This window comes from Xiphophorus hellerii, chromosome 1, assembly GCF_003331165.1.
Source record: "Xiphophorus hellerii strain 12219 chromosome 1, Xiphophorus_hellerii-4.1, whole genome shotgun sequence".
NCBI classification, from domain to species: Eukaryota; Metazoa; Chordata; class Actinopteri; order Cyprinodontiformes; family Poeciliidae; genus Xiphophorus; species Xiphophorus hellerii.
The window spans coordinates 25,695,388-25,715,203 of record NC_045672.1 but is presented as its reverse complement, the minus strand read 5'-3'; the positions used below and the strand labels follow the sequence as shown (position 1 = coordinate 25,715,203).

At 38.0% G+C, this 19,816-nt stretch overlaps 1 protein-coding gene and 1 long non-coding RNA gene across 4 annotated transcripts in view; both read right to left on the bottom strand.

The window, feature by feature from the left end:
- The window catches only part of prickle3 (prickle homolog 3), a 29,722-nt gene that overhangs the window by 2,627 nt on the left and 7,279 nt on the right, over window positions 1–19,816 (bottom strand). Inside the window, exons 2-10 of one of the 3 annotated variants that reach the window (XM_032547477.1) lie at window positions 17,715–17,797; window positions 6,669–6,852; window positions 6,379–6,492; window positions 5,848–5,985; window positions 5,340–5,543; window positions 3,996–4,182; window positions 1,754–2,080; window positions 1,380–1,673; window positions 118–483 (exon numbers count right to left, since the gene is read on the bottom strand). In XM_032547477.1, the coding sequence (XP_032403368.1) occupies window positions 118–483; window positions 1,380–1,673; window positions 1,754–2,080; window positions 3,996–4,182; window positions 5,340–5,543; window positions 5,848–5,985; window positions 6,379–6,492; window positions 6,669–6,852; window positions 17,715–17,797 (1,897 nt within the window). Of the gene's footprint in view, window positions 1–117; window positions 484–1,379; window positions 1,674–1,753; window positions 2,081–3,995; window positions 4,183–5,339; window positions 5,544–5,847; window positions 5,986–6,378; window positions 6,493–6,668; window positions 6,853–11,316; window positions 12,116–17,714; window positions 17,798–19,816 lie in introns of those variants that run through there. The other 2 variants (XM_032547562.1, XM_032547642.1) reach the window with 2 other exon arrangements.
- LOC116709280 (uncharacterized) lies at window positions 7,889–10,546 on the bottom strand. Its single transcript, XR_004336840.1, has 2 exons — window positions 10,431–10,546; window positions 7,889–10,372 (listed from the first exon to the last, which is right to left on the bottom strand). It is a non-coding gene; the product is annotated as an uncharacterized LOC116709280 (long non-coding RNA).

The following is a 19,816-nucleotide window of genomic DNA, read 5'->3' as shown; positions in this document are numbered from 1 at the left end:
TTGTAATTTGACCAAATATGAAAAGTTAAAAGTGAGTGTGAAGTTAATTTTTAGCAAACCAGTACACCAGTACCGGTACATCTCAGCCAACACAGAACCACCAGGGATTCTGCTTACCCAGTAGATCCATCTGTGGTGGGATGCCTCTCTGAAGATGCAGCCTGCTTCCAAAACCCGCCACCTCACCATCGTCATCCTCAGTCGGCTTGGTTTCCACGGTGACTTGAAGCCTCTCTTCTTCCTCCTCCTCCTCATCGTCGTCGTCTTCCTCTACAGAGTAGCTGCTGCTGATTGGCTCCCTGAAGCTGACTCTGGCTTGGCCGCTGCGTGTCAGCGGAGGAGGCGACTCAGGGGGCTGGTCCTTCCGATGGGACGGGGACAGATGGGACAGAGGGGACGCGTCCCGCGGCATCAGGTCCCGGGACTTAATGGGCAGAGGAGGTGGGAGAACGGGGGAGCTGTCTGATGATGGAGGCGGCGTGTCTGAGGAGAAAAGAGGGAATAATCAGAGAATAGGCCTGGTGTGGCGACAATCAAGAAATGATTTAGATAAATTATAAATATTGTCAATTTGAGGACATTTTCAAAATGACAATATTATTAAAATTAACGATGATAATAATAACAATAATAATTAATTATAGTTATTATTAATAATTATTATTAATAATACTATTATTAGTAGTAGTAATAATAAATAATTATACCAATTAACTCAATCTAGTACACATTATGTAATAATAATAATTATTATAGTAATATAGTAATAATGCTATACTAGTGTGAGTACACTATTCAAAATTTAAAAATAAAATTTTGTTTAACACCAGAACTGGAAGCATTTTAAATATCCAAAATAAACCAACAAAACAACGGGAACAAGTCTCTAAACAAAATTTAAAAACAATAATCATTCAGACGGGAAACGTGTCAGGAAGGCTAAACTAACTATTTCATACTGGGTTTAAATATTTGCATTGTGTCTAAAAATTACAGCTTTTCAATAATATTAAAGGAAAGTATCTCTTATCATTGTAGCTTATCGTGCGATTAATTGATTTATTGCTAGTTGTGACGTTCTGATCAGAGACCAAACTAAAGGACAGAGACGCCACATTGATTTTTTTTAAAAAAGGAAGTCATTCGGTCTTTAACGCGCTCTAGTTCACAGAATTGTTTTAATACCAGAGGCATTTTAAGTATGAGCAGCCAGTTTGAGGTCATGCCACATTATCTCAATTAGAGTCAAGGTTGAACTTTGGCTAGGCCACTCCAAATCCACAGGTGGATTTGAGCCAGACTTTCTAAACCTAAAAGTTCAGTCTGGTTCTGGGAAGAGGCCAAATCCTTCCTCAGTCTCCCACAGGGGTTTCTGTTACCTTGCATTGCCTGATTTGTCTTTTCCACCCAGTTCCTGCAGTCTTTGTTGGTGGAGGTTCCTCTTGAATTACTTCCAGTTAGTCCAGTATTTCCATTCAGCTCCTCCTGCAACGGGATACCAGTGGCTGGTGGTTTTACGCTACTGTCCCCTGGCAGCAGACTGTAATGTGGAACGTCGCTGGGCCAGCCGTTTCCCAGGTGAATGTGAGGCAGAGGCGAGTAGGAGACTCTTGGATGAGGATGGCCGGTGTGTGACGGAGCCTCATTCTGAACTGGAGCGCTGCAGTGAAGCCCTGAAGGAAGCAAATCACATAAATATTTAACAAAAACAGCTAATTTTCTCACACTTTAATGCCTAATCAGTAGTTTTCACCTCTATTCTCCACTGCAGTGTGAATGCAGTCCTGTGCAGGAGAGTGTTTGGCGCCCTCTGGTGGCTGCAGAGGGGAACTGCAGTGCATCCTCTCCGGCGTCCCCCACCGCCTGCAGTGATGGGGAGACCTGCTCTGCAGCGCCGAGTCGCAGGAGTCCGAGTTGTTGGGGTCGTCGCCCAGGGAGCAGGACCTGGAGCAGAAGATGAGGCCCCCGCGTGGGAGGAAGGGCCGGCCGAGCAGAGGCAGCCGACAGCGGGCGCAGCAGAAACACGACTCCACCGCGTGCCAGTGCTGACCCTCGTACGTCATCTGGCCTTGATCAATACCTGAGGAGAGACTTTCAGGTGATTATCTGCTGCATTGATAAGTATTTTCTTTGAAAATGAAAGATAAATCAGTTTTTTAGGCATTACAAGAGGCTAGGGTTGAAACAATTAATCGTAATTAATTATGATTAATCGATTTTGAAAAAAATAAACAAATTTAGTAATCAATTAATCGTTAATTAGAGTATAGAGAATCTAAAATATCAAATTTTCTGAAAAATAACATGCTTAGGGCAGTAATAAGGTTAAACCTTTACAAAAAATATTTGCATTTAGGATTTTTAGGGCTGAAACGATTAATCGGATTAATCCGTTATTGAAATAAGCACCAACTAATTTAGTAATTAATTCATCGTTAGAACAGCAACCTGACTTTAACGTAGTTTTCCATGAGTTTTCAAAACTGTAATCCTGTTAAACTCGAGACGTGATTTAGCAAATTATAAATATTTAAGTTATAAATTATTTTGAAAATCTAAATCTAATACCCGTTTAATAAACAGTATTAGATTTTATTTCTCTCTTAGAACATGGAGGAACAAAAATACTTTAAAAAAAATCTAACATTTTTCATACTGAATTTTTGCAGGTCTAATAATGACAAAGCTTAAATACATACATCCCTAGATTTTTGCATTATGATTTAGCAAATCAAATAAAGGATGTAAGTGAAATAAAAAGAAATTTTGTTTTTTTGTTTTTTTCTCTACAAGAAAATGCAATACTTTTCAAAATTTTGCAGGAACCCTCTATAAATTCCTATCAGTTATACATTTAGAAATATACACACAATAAAATCACATAGGATGATTTAATCACATTTTGTCTAATTTTCTTTTAGGCTAACAAAACAAAAACAGGAAGGGGGGAAAATGGCAATCAGCCATTACTATCTACAATAACACTGTGATGACTTTGAATTAATGAATTACAACATTTAATTACCTTTTTGAATCAATAACATTTTTTTGATGACGCTTTATCTGACGGGATGCATAAGACTGACATGAAGATGTCATAAACATGACGTAACACCTGTCATCAACATGACGTAACACCTGTCATCAACATGACGTAACACCTGTCATCAACATGACGTAACACCTGTCATCAACATGATATAACACCTGTCATCAACATGATGTAACACCTGTCATCAACATGATGTAACATCTGTCATCAACATGACGTAACACCTGTCATAAACATGACGTAACACCTGTCATAAACATGACGTAACACCCGTCATCAACATGACGTAACATCTGTCATCAACATGACGTAACACCTGTCATAAACATGATATAACACCTGTCATAAACATGACGTAACATCTGTCATAAACATGACGTAACACCTGTCATAAACATGATATAACACCTGTCATAAACATGACGTAACACCTGTCATAAACATGATATAACACCTGTCATAAACATGACTTAACATCTGTCATAAACATGATGTAACACCTGTCATAAACATGATGTAACACCTGTCATCAACATGATGTAACACCTGTCATCAACATGATACAACACCTGTCATAAACATGATATAACACCTGTCATAAACATGATGTAACACCTGTCATAAACATGATGTAACACCTGTCAAACATGATGTAACACCTGTCATAAACATGATGTAACACCTGTCATAAACATGAAGGAGTCTTTATGAATGTATGACTGTTGTTCAAAAGTGCTTCAAAAGTTGCATTAAAAGTCCATTAAAGTGCCAACTTTGCATTAAAAGTGTAATTATTGACCGAACAGTCAGACATTCACAAAGACTCCTTCATGTTCATGATAGGTGTTATATGTTTATGACAGTGTCATGTCAGTCTTATGACACCCCGTCACATAAAGCGTTACTGTATTTCTGAATTGAACTGAGTAGAACTGCATTGTACCTATTGACTCGCCGCAGGTGTCGCAGTATTCTGCATACAGGGATTCGTAGCAGGAGCAGCAGTACGGTCGGCTCTCCCTCATGATGTAGCGCTGACCGCCCAGCGCCGCCTCACACTCAAAGCAGCAGAAGTGCTTCATGTGCCAGTACCTTCCTTCTGCCTCCGTACACTCGTCTGCTAGAATGATCTGGAATAAAGGGTTGGACAGGTACGTAAACAAACAAACAAACACTGACAGTTTGGGTAAACAGAAACAGGAAGTGGATTGCAACCTAGTGCCCTCCGGTTGAGCTTAGCCTACAGAACCGCTGTGGGTCAGATCCTTTAGTCAAATAATCTCTTAAATCACAGCGAGCGGCCAGGCGAAAGAGACTAACAGATAAACCTTTAAATAGATTTAATGAATGAACAGAGATTAGGTTAGTGAATTATGTTTATGATCAAATGGAGATGGATGTAAGGTTCAAACATGTTTCTCCCCAGGAAAATTCAAGCTGTTTTCAAGCATTTTTAAGGCACGTTTTCAAACTTTTCCAGGACTTTGAAGATAAAAAAAACAATACGATTCAAGTCACTATTCTATTATATAATTTATTACTGTTATTAGTAATACCTTGTCATGGTACTTTAGATAAACTAAAATATAACAGACTTTTATGTTTTGACATGTTTCTCATTCACACACCACATACACCTGACTGGTCAGAGGTCAAAACACCAATTTAACAAAATAAATCCTGTATTTTACACATTGTTTAACATATAAACGATAAGCCAATCTTTACATCAACCTCACAGATCAATAAGTGATTGAGCCATTTGAAATAATATATATACTTACATTGAAACAATCCTGTGTGGCATAAACATAAATACTGGTCTTGAAAAACATTCCTATTTGACATAAACTTCTATAGGATATCAGTCGCATCAACAAATGTAATTTAATTTATATCACTAAAGTACTTATAGAAACTTTATTTAATCATATTTTGAATGTACTGATGTTTATTGATATTCTCACGGAAGGAAAACATCTCAGTCAGTTTTTCTTATACACTAACTGAAATTTATCATCACAACAAATTTCACTAGAGCTGAAACGATTAATCGGATTAATCGTGATTAATCAATTGTTGAGACAATCGATTAATATTGCATAAAAAAGTTAGTTTAAGCTTAAGCAGTTAAATGAAAAATCTGTAGAATCTGCTATATTTTTTCCAGATTTATCAATTAATCATAGGAAAAAATCAATTAATCGATTACTAAAGTGATCGTTAGTCGCAGCCGTAATCATGTGAAGAAACATTTCTTGATGTTTGATATAGGATAGACGCCCACCTCATCGCAGGCCTGGCAGCGGGGCTTCAGCCTCTCGGCGTGGTGCCGGCCGCAGTAGATCTGCCCGTCCTGGAAGAAGTAGATCAGGTCGACCAGCAGCTCGCTGCAGGACGAGCACTGGAAACACTGGGGGTGCCAGCAGCTGCCGTGACCCGCCCGGCTGGCGAACACAGCTATGTCTCCGCCACAGATCTGTCTGCCACACTGGAAAAACAGATGAGGTTGGGTCGGGTGTGGTGCAGAGGGAAGGAAGTGAGGTGGTGTATCCTTTAGCAAATAAAGAGGACTCAGTAATTTGCTTCTGCAGCTCTGTGATCATTAACTGTGTGTGCTGCAGCCTCCAAGCGTTACCTGCACATACATGCAGCTACGCTTAGCGTCAGCCTACAGCGTTCCGATATGTTTTAATAAGCATTCACATCTGTGCATTAATGCCGGAGAAGGAAAATCTGAGCGTTGATTAGCTCTGGTTATGAAATATGATCATGATGATGTAAATGTTGTGCACCTGCTGGCAGATGGCTCCGGTCATGGTGACAGGGAAAGGTCTGACAACGCCTCTGCCCAAGTTATCTCGTTTTCTCTGCTGGCTGAACGTACGAAGCTCTTTCTTCTCCTCATCATTCAAAGAGTTGCAGTACTGAGGCTGCGAGAAAACAGAGACTACTGGTAGAAATTTACAGATTTATGAGACATTTTATGTAAGAATGCAGCAGCTTTACAGACTCAGTAATCAGTGACACGTTGAAAGATTTTTTACAGGATTAATACAAAGTTTCGGATATTTCAAAAAACAATCAGATAAAAAGACAGAGAGAAAGAAAGAAAGGATGGATGGAAAACAACGGACGGATGTAATTTTTATATTTTCCACTCGTCTTCCAACCAGTAAAGTGTTTTTTCAGCCTTTTTCCTAAAATCAGCTGCAGTTTTGAAGCTGCTTCTGTAACTCTGTGTGTTCCAGAGCTGACCAGGTGAGTCTCTCTGTCTCTGACCAGGTGAGTCTCTCTGCCTGTAATGGAGCCTGTAGTCCCGTTACCTCGCTGTCGTGAGCTGGAAGCTGGTGCAGCAGCTGTTTGATTCTGTATCTCTCCCCCGGACTGTTCACATAAGGCACCCTGTCTTCTGGCAAGCAGCTGAAATACTGGTACACCTGAATCAGGAGACAAGTTTGTTCACAGAGACGCAGAAATGAGAGACTACAGGCAGCAATTTACCCACTTACAAAGCAGTTTATTAAATTACTGCCTATCAAATCATTTGGGTCTGTGTACGAACACGTCCAGGTGAGGGAGAGCATCTGAGTTTAATTTATATCCTGTCTCTGACCTGTTCAGGCTTGAGCCCAGGTGGGACCCAAGCGTACTCCTCGGAGGCGCATCCCGAGTCGTCGTCGGAGATGGAGTGCCTCTGGAAGTCCGACACCAGCTTAGTCATCATCTTTTCCAGCTGCCCTGGCACCGACTGCAACGCATGCTCCTCCCGCACACACTTGCAGTGCACGCAGATCTTCCTGTGGAGACGGAGACGGTCTTAAAACTGATTTACGACCAAAGCAGAAACCTGATCAAATGTTTCCATTCAACGTCAAATGTTGCTTCAAGTACTGAAATGCAAGAAGCAAAGTTTTTAATGCTTGACAAATCTTATATTTATGAGTTCTCCCGTTACTTTCTTCTTTGGAGAAACAAAAAAAGTAATAAAATTGTATTTCTGCCACACAGTTTTGTGATAAATTGTCCCATAAATTATTGCGATAAACAATAATATTGTGGTTTTGAATCCATTTTCAAGTAATATAATGATAATGAACACATTCTCAAAGATCAATAAACTTTAATTTATAACAAACATTAAACACAGGAACTGGAAGACATTTTAAATATGCAAAATAAATAAACAAAACAACAGAAACAACAAATAAAATTAATTATAAAGTCTCTATAAACAAAATTGACCTTAAAAAAATGGCTAGTTGAGGCTAAAGCCCCAGACTGAAGAACAGTTTTGGTAGAAAGAGAGACAAAGAGAAAAACAATAAATCATACAAATGGAAATGACTGAACTTGTTTTAATTTCATATGTTTAATTGATTATTGGTTCCACATCTTGAATTTTATGGAATAGACAAATATAAAATTATATAAAAATTGTTGCTTGCATTAATATTTATACTCCCTGTGTCAATCCTTATTAGAATTAAAATGGCACATATTTTAAGTTATGACTGAAAATAGTTTTGCAAATCAGCCGACAAATCTGGAAGGCTGCGGAAAGGCAGCCCCAAGTATCACACAGCCGCCACCATGTTTCACAGCTGATACGTTCTGTTCAGAGTGTAATTTTTACCAACACAAGAAGTGTTTTGCGTCGGCCAAATAGTTCAATTTTATTCTCATTGGACTGGGCTATTTTATTTCTATAGTGCATTTTTAGGAGTAAAATAATTCAAAGAGTTTCACATGATGAGAAGGAAAATAAAACAAGCAAAAAAACAAATTAAAATGCAGGCAAGGTAAGAGAAAATGATCACTGGTTGAAACACTTAATGATTTTCCACTTGTTGTTAATTGAAGGACAATTTTTGTGGCGTTGATTCAAAGGAACTCGGTGTTTCAGCATGTTTGCAGTTTTCTGGAAGTTTGTTCCAGATTAGAGGCACATGAATGAGTTCCTCTAGAACTTGTTGGGACATTAGTCCTTTAATCCTGGAAATGTTCTAGGATTTAGGACTAGAACATTTCTAGTCCTTTTTAAAGTCGACAGTTACAAAGGCCGACTTTGTAACTGTCTTTATTTGGCTCTGAATGTTCAGGTCTAAGTCTTGGGTCTTTGCATGGCCTCCATATGGGGCTTCTTCTTGACACTCTCTAATAAAGGCAAACAAATCAGATAAACCTGTTCTGCACTTGTCTGCATCTTTTATTGAATAATTTTCTTTAGAACCAATCCCAATAAAATTTAAAGTTGGTAGTTGATCAACACTAAAATGTCAGTGAGTAAAAATACCTTAACAATGCATTGTATTTGTTCAAACTGGAACAAATTAACACTCTTAAAGATTAAGCTTTCCTTCCAGTTGCTAAAACAGAGCCAAAAAAACTCTGTAAGTAATAAGTTTCTCATCGCAGTCATATGTCACTCCCTCCGCTTTCAACCATGTAATTTACAAAGGCACCAAGCAGGAGACGTTACGTCACAAACCCAGCACAAGCATTTTTTCATGCTGACTAACCAAGACCTCCTGCTGTCAGTTTGAACACAAGTAAGCAAATCTCACAAGAACACAACATCCAGATAATTTACAGGAACCTCCGTTGAGTTCACGCCCTCCTCAGCCTGACATCTTGCAGCCTCTGCATCAGGACCAGCACATCTGTGACAAGCAAGCAGCAAAACGAGGTCACTGACATAAGCCCGCCTGTCAATCCGGGACAGTTCTAATCTCCCTCTGCCTCATATTGCAACCATCTTGTCCTCATACTGCATCGCGTTCAATCTGGAGGAGGGTGTTACTGCGTGCTTGTGTGTGGGACTGGTGGAGTCAGAATGAAGCGCCCGGGGCTGGAAGCGAAGCGTGGGTGTGACAGTGTGTCCATACGCAGCTTTTACTTTACGTTTCTGTTGTGATTGCGTAACAGCTTGCCAGCTGGTACTTGTGGCTCAAGTTCGTACGGCACAAAGCTGCTTTATGTGAGCACCCAACCCCCAAGGAGCCAAAAAGCTGGTGTACCCAAACACAAGACCACTGGTCAACCCCAGATTACTACTCCTCTAATCGATGGATTTATTTACAATGAGCTCTTTTTGAGATGCCAGTGACTGCTGCTGTGGGAACTAAATGCTAAGAAGTTTAGAATGATCTAATCAGAAATATTAATATGGAATAGAATTGATTGATTATTGAGTTAATCTAGATTTGATTGATCTTATCGACTGACTAAGGATAACTTGATAAGCGGTCACTTTCCTAAAAATCAAGATGGACGATCATCTTTCCAAAACACGAGGGGCTACATTTTTCATATGCTAAATTTAAAAAAAAAACAAAAAAAACACAAATGGTATCATTATTATTTTATATAAAATCTAACAAAATGTTAACCTTAGGTTGCTAAACAGAAAAAATAAAATATTAAATAATATGTGAAAAAATATCACAAAATAATATGTGAAACAGAGAGAATGTTAAAAAATTGCTTCATAAAGTGAATTAACTCATGCCGGCCCTCAAAATCATCATGTTTTTCCCCCCATCATGTCAGTTTTTCTTTGGTAGAAACCGCTTTTCTGCCGTCACATCCTCCCCTTCACGGCACATCTTTAATTTTTGGTTGATAAACTTGACGCTACTCCGTCACGCAGCTCATCTAAATGAGCGCTACTAACATGAAACTTAAATATTAAACTTATATTTCAAAACGCACCGCATAAAGAACATCTTGAATCCCATACCGGACCCTATTTTATCTTTCCTGTTATCCGCCATCTTTGTTGATGCTTATGGATGCCCAGCGGCGCCCTCTGCTGGATGGCGTCCAAACTACGACATTAAAAGCAGGTCTAAACGGACGTTATCAGTTAATCGATCTGATTTCATTTCAATCTAATAAACTATTAATCGACAATTAATTGAAAATCTGTTATTTTTATATATATAATGTTTTCCTGTGACGTAATATTGTTGGAAAAGTTTGAGATCAGAACCCTGAATTGCTGAAACCAATTCAGCTGAGTTAGCTACACAGTGCTTAGCTACTGGTGGTAAGGGGCCAGTTAAAGATGTGACATGGTGGGACAGGTGGTAAATGCACCACGTCTCAGCCAGTTACACCAGCAGCATTCCTAAACACTGTAACCAAAGACGATGCCTTAAACCAGCAGCAGGTGGCACCATCACATGGATCCAACAGAACCAGAGAAGAGTCCGAAACTATAATAGTATCAACATCAAACATTATTGTAACACCAACTGTCCCTTTGTTATAGAGATCGACCTGTTAATTTCAGTCATCCTATTTAGCCTTCAACAGCTAAATGTGACCGGTGGACTTCTGCGTTGACTTCAACTAACAATATAGACCCAGTTACATAAAGCTTAATCAGATTTAATACCAGACAATAAAAAAGGTTATGTCTTTTTAAAATGTAAATATTTGGTGTATGTAATATTTAGCACTGCAGACATAACTAGAACTTCACCAATCAATTGTTTAAATCCTGGAATCGGCCAATTTTACCTTTGATCAGCAATATTTTTTCCTATTTGTTAAATAGGGAAAAGTCCTGCGAATTAGCTGTTGCTATTGCACTATGACGCAAACATGGGACTGCTGTTTTGTTCAGTTTGTCTATGTCGATGTGTGTCTGTCCCTACCAAATAAACTTAAAATAAATAAATGCTTCAAAAGTAAAAACTTCCATCATTTTCAGTCTATAAAAGCACCAACCAACAGGTCCCTCTTTACAAATGAGATCTGGATCTCAATGGGGGCTTAACTGGTTAAATAAAGGAAATAAAATAAAAAATAAATAAACACACAAATAAATAAAAATAAATAACACCCATTTTCCTTAATTCAGGAAAGTAATAGATAACGTCTGGTGAAATACATCTTAAAATCTTAATTCCTTCATTTTGTTTAATACACAACTACTGCATCTTTAATAAAAACATGTCATTTTGTATCTTTTCTGTAGCGTAATTGCAGCCAGAATCAGTGGGAAACTAAATTGGCAGGTCAGGTACTTATATTGGCCAGGAAAAGCCTGATTAGTTTGTCTCTAATCTTAGCAGAACGCTTCCATGTGGTCATCATGTTATCAAATTTTGCGAGAAAATAAAGAAACTTGACACCACACTATGGGCCTAGAGACATCGCAAACACATAATTAAGACATAAATTAGCTTTTATCTTCAAACGACCGTCGCCTCAATAGGTAATTACTGTTGAAGCATCCAGTCTAAGTTAGTTACCTTGTGTGACAATCATGACCAGTTAGTCCCATCCAGCGTGTCGATGTCGTCCATCCAGACTTCTCCTGATCAGCTGACTCTTAAAGCTCTCTTTACCGTCCGGTTTCTGTCCTGTCTGTGAGAGGAGGTCGCTCTACGGCAGCTCCTGTCCAAGTGGGATCTTCTCTGACTGAGCGTCTCTTTTCAATGTCCACTCCAACCCTCCCACCCTCCTCCATCCCGTGTGGGAGAGCAAACAAATGGCTCTGACTCATCAGATACAACCGCCCATGCCACCCAAATCAAAACACATCTCAACTTTTTATGAGCATTTACTGACCTATTCAAAACTGGGAAATCTCAAGTAATCAGCTGAGGTTTCTACATATTTACAGTAAGTCTTGAGTTGAAATGTTCAGTCGCGTTAGAAAATAATAAGAGTGAAGTGACTGTTTCCTTTTGTGTCTAAACTGCTGCAGCTGATTCACAACAGATGGACGGCTGCAGCTTCGGTGCCGTTATTAATCATACAAATAAGAGCTGCGGATTTTGAGCCAGTGAGCAACGCCGTGCTGTTCGGCATCTGTCGCGTTATGAGATCAAGATGGCCAAACATGACGACAAAATATCTCTGGAGAAATATTAAACGGCCCCTGGAAAGTCACGACAAACCTCTGACGTCCAGTCACTGAGGATTAAAAACCACAGAGATAATGTCCGCTTTCATTTTAGGCAAAACATACAATTCACTTTGAAGTTTTCTTTTTTTTTTACTTGCAGTATCAAATCAGCACAATTTAAACAGGTTGTCCACAAAAAAGAAGTAATTTGAACCAATTGTCTGATGCTACACTGCAAAAACACAAAATCTTATGAAGTATTTTTTGGTGTGGTTTTATTTCTTAGCACTCAAAAAATAAAACAAAACTAACTTACAACTAGGCCTGTCATGATTACAAATTTTACTGGATGATAAATTGCCCCAGAAATTATTGCGATTAAACTTTAATTTTGAAAAGAGCAAAGATATTTTAAGTATCTTATAAGACTTATAAGAAAAATATCTCATTAAAGTGAGTTAATTTGCTAGTGGAACTTGTATGTTTTTCAATCAATATTAAGGAAATATTTACTTAAAACCAGCTCCTATGTTAGGAGCTGGTTTGTTAAGATATTTGCACTAGAAACTGATAAGCGTTTGTTTTTGCAGTGTAATTATCCTCAATATTTCAGTCAGTAAACAGTGATAAAATCTAGCTGAACATCCAGCGAAGCAGCTACATAATAATCCTCTTTGTGTTCATCTGAAACTGAGAGAAACTGCAGGGGGACGACGGTAAACGCGCCTCAGCTCTGGATCCCAACAGATGGGCTTTGCCCCGTTAACTCCCTGCCACTAATAAGGGACGGACTAATTGCCACATGGCGACTGAAACTAATAGCTCCTGGTGACTTTGATCACTTTTGAAGCATGGTGGGGGACCTGTGGGTCAGCGGTAACTCAATTCACTTTCCGCCGGGCAGCGGAAGCACCATCTGCCCCCCACCTCAGATCAGGACGTGTCTGGAAAAGCCCGGGATGAAGATGGATCGCTTCCCGCTCAGCCAGCGCCAGCAGCTGAGCCTGTGGTCTCTTGGAGGATCTTCTCCGCCAGCGAAGGTGTGACTCTCAATTGATTATTAAGGAGGATGAAATTAGAAGCAGACTCTGAGGTCCTAAAAACTGACCCCATCGATCTCAATCATTTAATAACGTTCATGTGGCTCGTTCTGCTGGATCGGACGTGGCTAAGCGGGACATCCGTCTCTGTCGTTTAACCTGAAATTATTTTCTAATCTGTCTGTAATGCATAATGAAACAACATAAACTAAAAGTGCATTATGTTAAACCTGCAGCGACTGGAGGTGGAATATAACTGTATTTAACTGTTTCATGATATAAAATAAAAAAATATATATTTATCTCTCTTTTTTTGTTCATCACTCTCTTTGATGTTTACTGAAGAAACTTTAAAAAAGTAATAAAAACTCTACTATTTGGACCAATTCATGACAGACTAATTTATTAAAATATTCTTAAATTACATTATTTTACATATAATTTAGTGTATTTTACATTTATTTTATACTTATTCAAACCTGTTTAGATTTTGCTACATTTAAAAACCTCTGTATATTTTATTGGTATCTGATGTGACAGACCAGCACATTTCTAAAGCAGAAGGAAAATTTTACTCAGTTTTACTTTATTTTACAACTGTGAATTTTCTACCCAGCTCCCAAAGGTCAATAGTTTGTGAAACTCCCCTTTCACTACAATTGCAACTACATGTATTTTTTTTTTAAATCGGCAACAGATTTGCAGATCTAGAAGATAAATGTTTTGCACATTTTTCTTTGCTAACTATCTCAAGCTCAGACAGGATTTTTCTGTATTTACCTCCGTTCATTTTACGGCACAGGTGTCAAACTCCAGTCCTCGAGGGCCGCTGTCCTGCAGTTTTTAGATGTGCCACTGGTACAAAGCACTGGAATGAAATGGCTTAATTACCTCCTCCTTGTGTAGATCAGTTCTCCAGAGCCTTGCTAATGACCTAATTATTCTGTTCAGGTGTGGTGCAGCAGAGGCACATCTAAAAGTTGCAGGACTGCGGCCCTCGAGGACTGGAGTTTGAGACCCCTGTTTTACGGGGTTTCAGCAACTCAAATCTAAGACTTTTAAGACGATTTATTTAAGATACACAGAGAAATTTACAAAGAAAAAATGCAAATAGTATCGGTTGGCAACAGACATGAGCTAATGGCTAAGATGAACAAGCGATAAATTTGAACTTAGTCATGACAGGGGTAAAAAAGCTAGCAAGCTAGCTAACTAGCTAGCAAGGTTATATTAGCAGCTATTTAGCAATAGCCGCAACTGCCTCAAGTCTGTGTGCAACTCAAAGAAATAATCCTACCACAACAAAAATTCAGATCTGCGATTTACGTATTAAAGGTCAAACTAGATTTTTAAAAAAATGAATTCAAGACATTTTAAGGGGACACTTTAAACACAAGTTTGAGACTTTTTAAGGATGCGTAAAAACTCTGGATTTACTCATAGGTTGACTCTAGTTACTGATTATTGACTTCTAAAACTTGCTGGTTGTGCTGGGTTTTATTTAGGGGTATCAGATTAAGAGTGGTTAGCTCAAAGTATTTACATAAACAATTAATGAATGTCCTTTTATGTCAGAACTAGAACTAATTAGTGTTTGGTCGATGACATAAAATCCAAAAGAAATGAATTAATGTTCTTGAGAAATTTTCGGGCGCATCAATACTTTTGTGAAGGACTCCAAATATACCATGAGGTTCAGAGAGCGGTGCAGACTGAAAAACAGAAAAGTGGCGGACAGAGGGCGGTAAAGATGGCGGCTTCCTCAGCCTAATCTGGTTAATCTGAGTGACAGGATCAGATTGCCCACAGACCCAACCAGCTGGATATACATTAAAGGAGCAGGAAAAAAGTCTGAAGGAAAACAACCAAACTTCACATATGGCATAATAATCAACAGCTAAATTACAATAATAAAGTACAAAAGTCTTCAGCCATTGATGTTTTCTGTTGCTTGAAGTAAAAAATTTGCGAGGTTTTAAAGTTTTTTTTAGATTTCGTTCGGTAGTTGTTACTGGAAAAATGTTGTTCTTGCTAAACATCTGGATTCTGACCGATGAATTAATTAATAAAAGGTCATAAAAACTAACCAGCATTATGTGAACAGACAGAAAACTTCACAAAGAATATGCTTTAATCTGGGTGATGTGGGCATTTAATATGAAGCTTACTGCAAATTTCAAAATAAAAGCCTTAATATGCCCCTCAAGTTAGTGCACCGCCACAGGCCACAGGCGGTGCACTAACATTATTCTGCATTATCTTTTTCTCTCAGGTTAGGGAACTGCCTTGTGCAGCAAGGCAGTTCGTTAGCATTAGCCTTTTAGCTTAAATAAGCTATTAGCCTATTTTTCTTACTTATTAGCCATGTTTAATATACTGAGTGGAGTAAGTTAATTACAGACAACATTCTAATGATACCCCACATGCTACAGAAAGTATTTAGGCTTACATTAGCATTTTGGCTAATTTCAGCTTATGCATTCATTTTAATATACTGAATGGTGCAAGTCTATGTTAGGCAAGATGCTTGTGACTTTCCACACGCTAATGACTACTATTTAGCAAAGCTTAGCATTGATGCTAATGTTTAGCATCAGAACGCTGGGTCCAAACCGACGGGCACACTTTGGCAGGCCCCAGTTAAATTTCTTCAGGAATTTTCTAGTTTCCTATATTGCTCTTATGCGGTTTGTAGACTTTTTTTAGTCCTAACACATTTAATTTAGTCTTTCCATTTCCAATTTTTTAAAACAGACATAATAATAGTGCATAATATTCAATTACAGGGAAGCGCAAGGCCTGCAGAGAAAACAAGTCGGGGAAAAAATGTGCAACAAAAACCTAAAGTTGTACAACTTATCAGGAGTACACACTCTTAAAACATATGTAAAATATTCACGCTGAAAAAACAGAAAGGACCTTCAGCTTAAAAAAATAGTTAACCCTCTGAGGCCTAAGTTTCAAATTTTCCCTGTTTATTTATACTTATTTTAATTGTACACAGTTCTTTAAATGTCTTGTGAGTAAATATATTTGTCCATTTATCCATAACAACTGGAACTTTCTATATCTAGCAGTTATTTTCGCAATTTACTGTCTATTGAAAGAGTGTTTCATTAGAATAAACTGAAAAAAAAAAATGCTTCCTGCAACGGCGGGAGTGAAATTACCATAATAACCCAATATTGGCTGGAAAGCGCAACGTCTCTCCTTTCAGAAACAGTCAGAATTTGTCAGACGACGCAAAATGTCGCAGAGTTACGGTACCGCAAAAATGTAGCTTGTAAAACAGTGTCGTCGCCGACATGTTCGGTGTAGAAGGGCTAATATGCAACATGTAAACAAATTAAGTTTGTCAAACTTACCTTATTTAAACTATTTTTAACATGACAACTTATTAAACTTAACATATTTACTTGATGAACTTGTAACTAAGCTGGATGAACTGTTTTCATTTTTCAGTCTAAAAATCCCGACATTTTGTGTTGGTTTGAGCTTGGCTTGTGCTCCAGATGATCAGTGAGGATCTGCTTAGAAAGCAACAGGTCTCTAGCCTTACAAGCCTGCAGGTGAGGAGACATGCGGTGGGACGCCACCTGGACCGTGTGAAGACATCAAAAGGCTTCATCATCACTTCATCAAGGCTGAAGATCAGATTGCTGCAGCTTTGACATGCAGCTCTGCTACAGCCAGGTACAGTCTACTCAAACAAACTGATGGGACTGAATTATTTACATAACCATGATTATTTAACCAATTATTTCATTTTATTTATATTTAGGACATATTTAAATTACTTGTAATTTCACACACCGACATGCGATTGCGCATTAGGAACATTGAAGGTAGAATAAAAAAAATAAGAGGAAATTTCTGCTAAAGGACATTTCTGAACTTCAGAAGTTGAAAATTTGCTTAAAAAATAATTAATTTTGAGATTAATGGAAAAAATTACTAACAAAAAAAATGTGAAAAGTTGGAAATTTACTAGAGAACATTCAGAAATTTTGAAATTACTCTCAAGAATTTTCTAGAAATAAAAATTTTTGACTTTTCAAACTGAGAAAATTTCCAAAAGTAAAACATTTTCAACTTTTGAAACACAAGAATGTCCAGATCTTTTCTAGAAATTTTCTGTGATTAATCTCCAAATTTCTAGCAAATTTTAAACTTTTCAAAATCATAATTTCTTAATGTTTTCTTAAAAAATAATTTGAGATTAATTTCAAAATGTTAGTTTTCTGGCCTAAATTTATTCTTCCTTTTTTAAGTATTACGTTACTTATGTTTTTAACTTGTGCAGATCTGATCTATTGACTGTTTTTATAATTGAATGGAAAAAAGTGATTAATAGGATAATCTTAACAGAATTTGAACCATAACTAAACCACTTTAAGAGTTTTGGGTTGAACATATTTACAGACAAAGTTTTTCTTTTTAATCTTAAATGCAAAATGGGACATTTTTTGTACATTTTTGGATTACTGATCTTATTATGCTTTTCTTTCAGCCAACGGCCTTTTTTTTGAGTCTCTTTACTCCAGTTAACGATTAATCGATAACTGTATTAGTTGATTTCTACAGTCGATTAATCGTTTTAACCGTACAGCTCAGTTTTTACTTGCTATTATCAGCTGCAGCAGATCCAGAGAGTAGCAGCAGAAACTGTGACCGGACTGGAGGTGAGTTTTCATCCTGGGTGAAACACTTCCTGCACAGTTCACCGGCGGCAGTAACAGCGTTTGGGAGCAGGTTTTACCTCCAGCCGTGGACGCGGAAGCCGGGACACTGATCTCCGCAGCGCATGCAGGGCTGGCCTCTGTCTGGGTCCTCTTCTTCCTGCTTCAAACACAACATGAAGCCGCTTTAGTTCACACCGCTCGTCCTGATCGGAGCTCCAGTTCACTCTTTCAGGAAAACAGCAGGCAGCACCAGCACAGGCGGCGCTTTGCATGATGTGGTCAGAAAAACAGCCCGAAGCCGAGAACAGACGGATTTATTACATTTTCGCTTTTGTCAGGGGTTCAGCGGTAGTTTTCTGCAAAACAATTAACATAATAAATGAGGTACATGAATGGCTTTATTACACATTCACCACACAAGGTTCGTACACTTTTCCCACAGTAAGATTCAAACAGTTTTCAAACTTTTCCAGCACCAGACTTTAAATCAACTAAGAAAAAAACAGTTTCTACGTCTTCTTACTATTACAAGAAATTGCTAAAAATGTCTTGTAATAGTATTCTTAACTATACAGCAGGGACGACATAAACTGAAACATAATAAAATGTTATATTTTGAAATGTCTCTCACTTACACTCCACACCGGACAAAGCTGAGAACAAAACACTATTTTAGCAACAACAAAAAACAATTTCATTAATGTTGTTTAACATATAAAATATAAGACAACCTTTTTTTAATTAGTGAATGATAAATATTCAATGCATTGGAACAATCTAAACAAATCGTGCTGAGATAGATCACTTTAGAGCCCAAATTAAATGCTTCAACAAAATAAAAGGAAAGTTATTTAAAAAAAGATCTCTTAAAAATGTTCCAAGTTTTCTGGAATTTAGCAAATAGAAATAATTTAAATAATTCCAACTAATTTAAAACATGAAAAGTTTGATCTGATTTAACTTCAGATACTGAGAAGTTGTTTTTTTTAAAAATATATCTACTTTCAACTGCAAGTAACGTTTTGTAAAGTTAGCCTTTTAATCAAACGTTAGATTGCACTTTATTACATCACAACACTAAGCAGTTTGAATATCAAGCACTTTCAAGGATTTTATCCTTGAAATCAAGCACTTTCTGAATTGAAGTTCAAGGATTTTAACGACCAGTACAAACCCTGAGCATTTGACCTCCAGGCTAAACTCTGCGCTGAATTAAAACAGACAAAATTGCTGAGCTTTGATACTAAAACTGCTTTGCTTCCATTCCTGCAGAAACGTGCGTGCATATGTGTGTGTGTGTGTGTGTGCGTGTGGGTGTGTGCGTGTGTGTGTGTGTGTATCCAGCATGCATTTTGCAGATGCAGGCCTCTTTTTAGAGATGTGAGGAAGGAAGCAGACACAGGATGAGAGCTGCACCCTTTCCCTCTCCATGTAACTCTGTTGCTCTGCTCATTTTTTCTTCTCTCTTCAGTAAACCAAACTCTGCTCCATCGCTCCTCTTACTTCAGCTAACACTTTACTTTTCACAGAGAATAAGTATAAACACACTCTGCACAAGACTGACATGAGAATCAGAGAACTAAGCAGTTGTTTCTAGCTGAGATCTAAATGCATAAACAAGCTGCAGGAATCAAAGCAATAAACTGAAGTACCTGTGCATACCTGCTCACCTGCCTTATTTCTAATCACCAACCCTAAAACAGGATTCACGTTGAGCCTGTTTTGCCAAGTTGAGATTTTTACGACCGCTTTCGAGAACTGCAGCCCATTAACAGTGGAGACGGCTCTATTTTCACAGACGTTAACGCTGTCGGTAAAAACCAACCTGTGATTTTTTTTATTTAAATATATCTGGCTGTAAACTAAAAGATAACCTTTTAAAATGTAGGAGAAATCCAAAACACGCTTAGAATAATCTAATTACCCGCAGATTTACAAATACACTTTGAGTTTTTTTGCACATTGTTACATTAAAACCACAAACTTCAATGTGTTTTACCTGGATTTTAAGTGTGGATTCTACCCCCTTTACTTTGACACCCTGAGATAAAATCAAATGCAGCCAGTTGCCTTAAGGAGGAGTCACATGGCTCCACATTCCTGCCTAAAACCCCTGAGGAGATTATTGAGCAATCTCAACCGTTCATTTATAAATGGAGAGAACGCATTGCTCTTATTG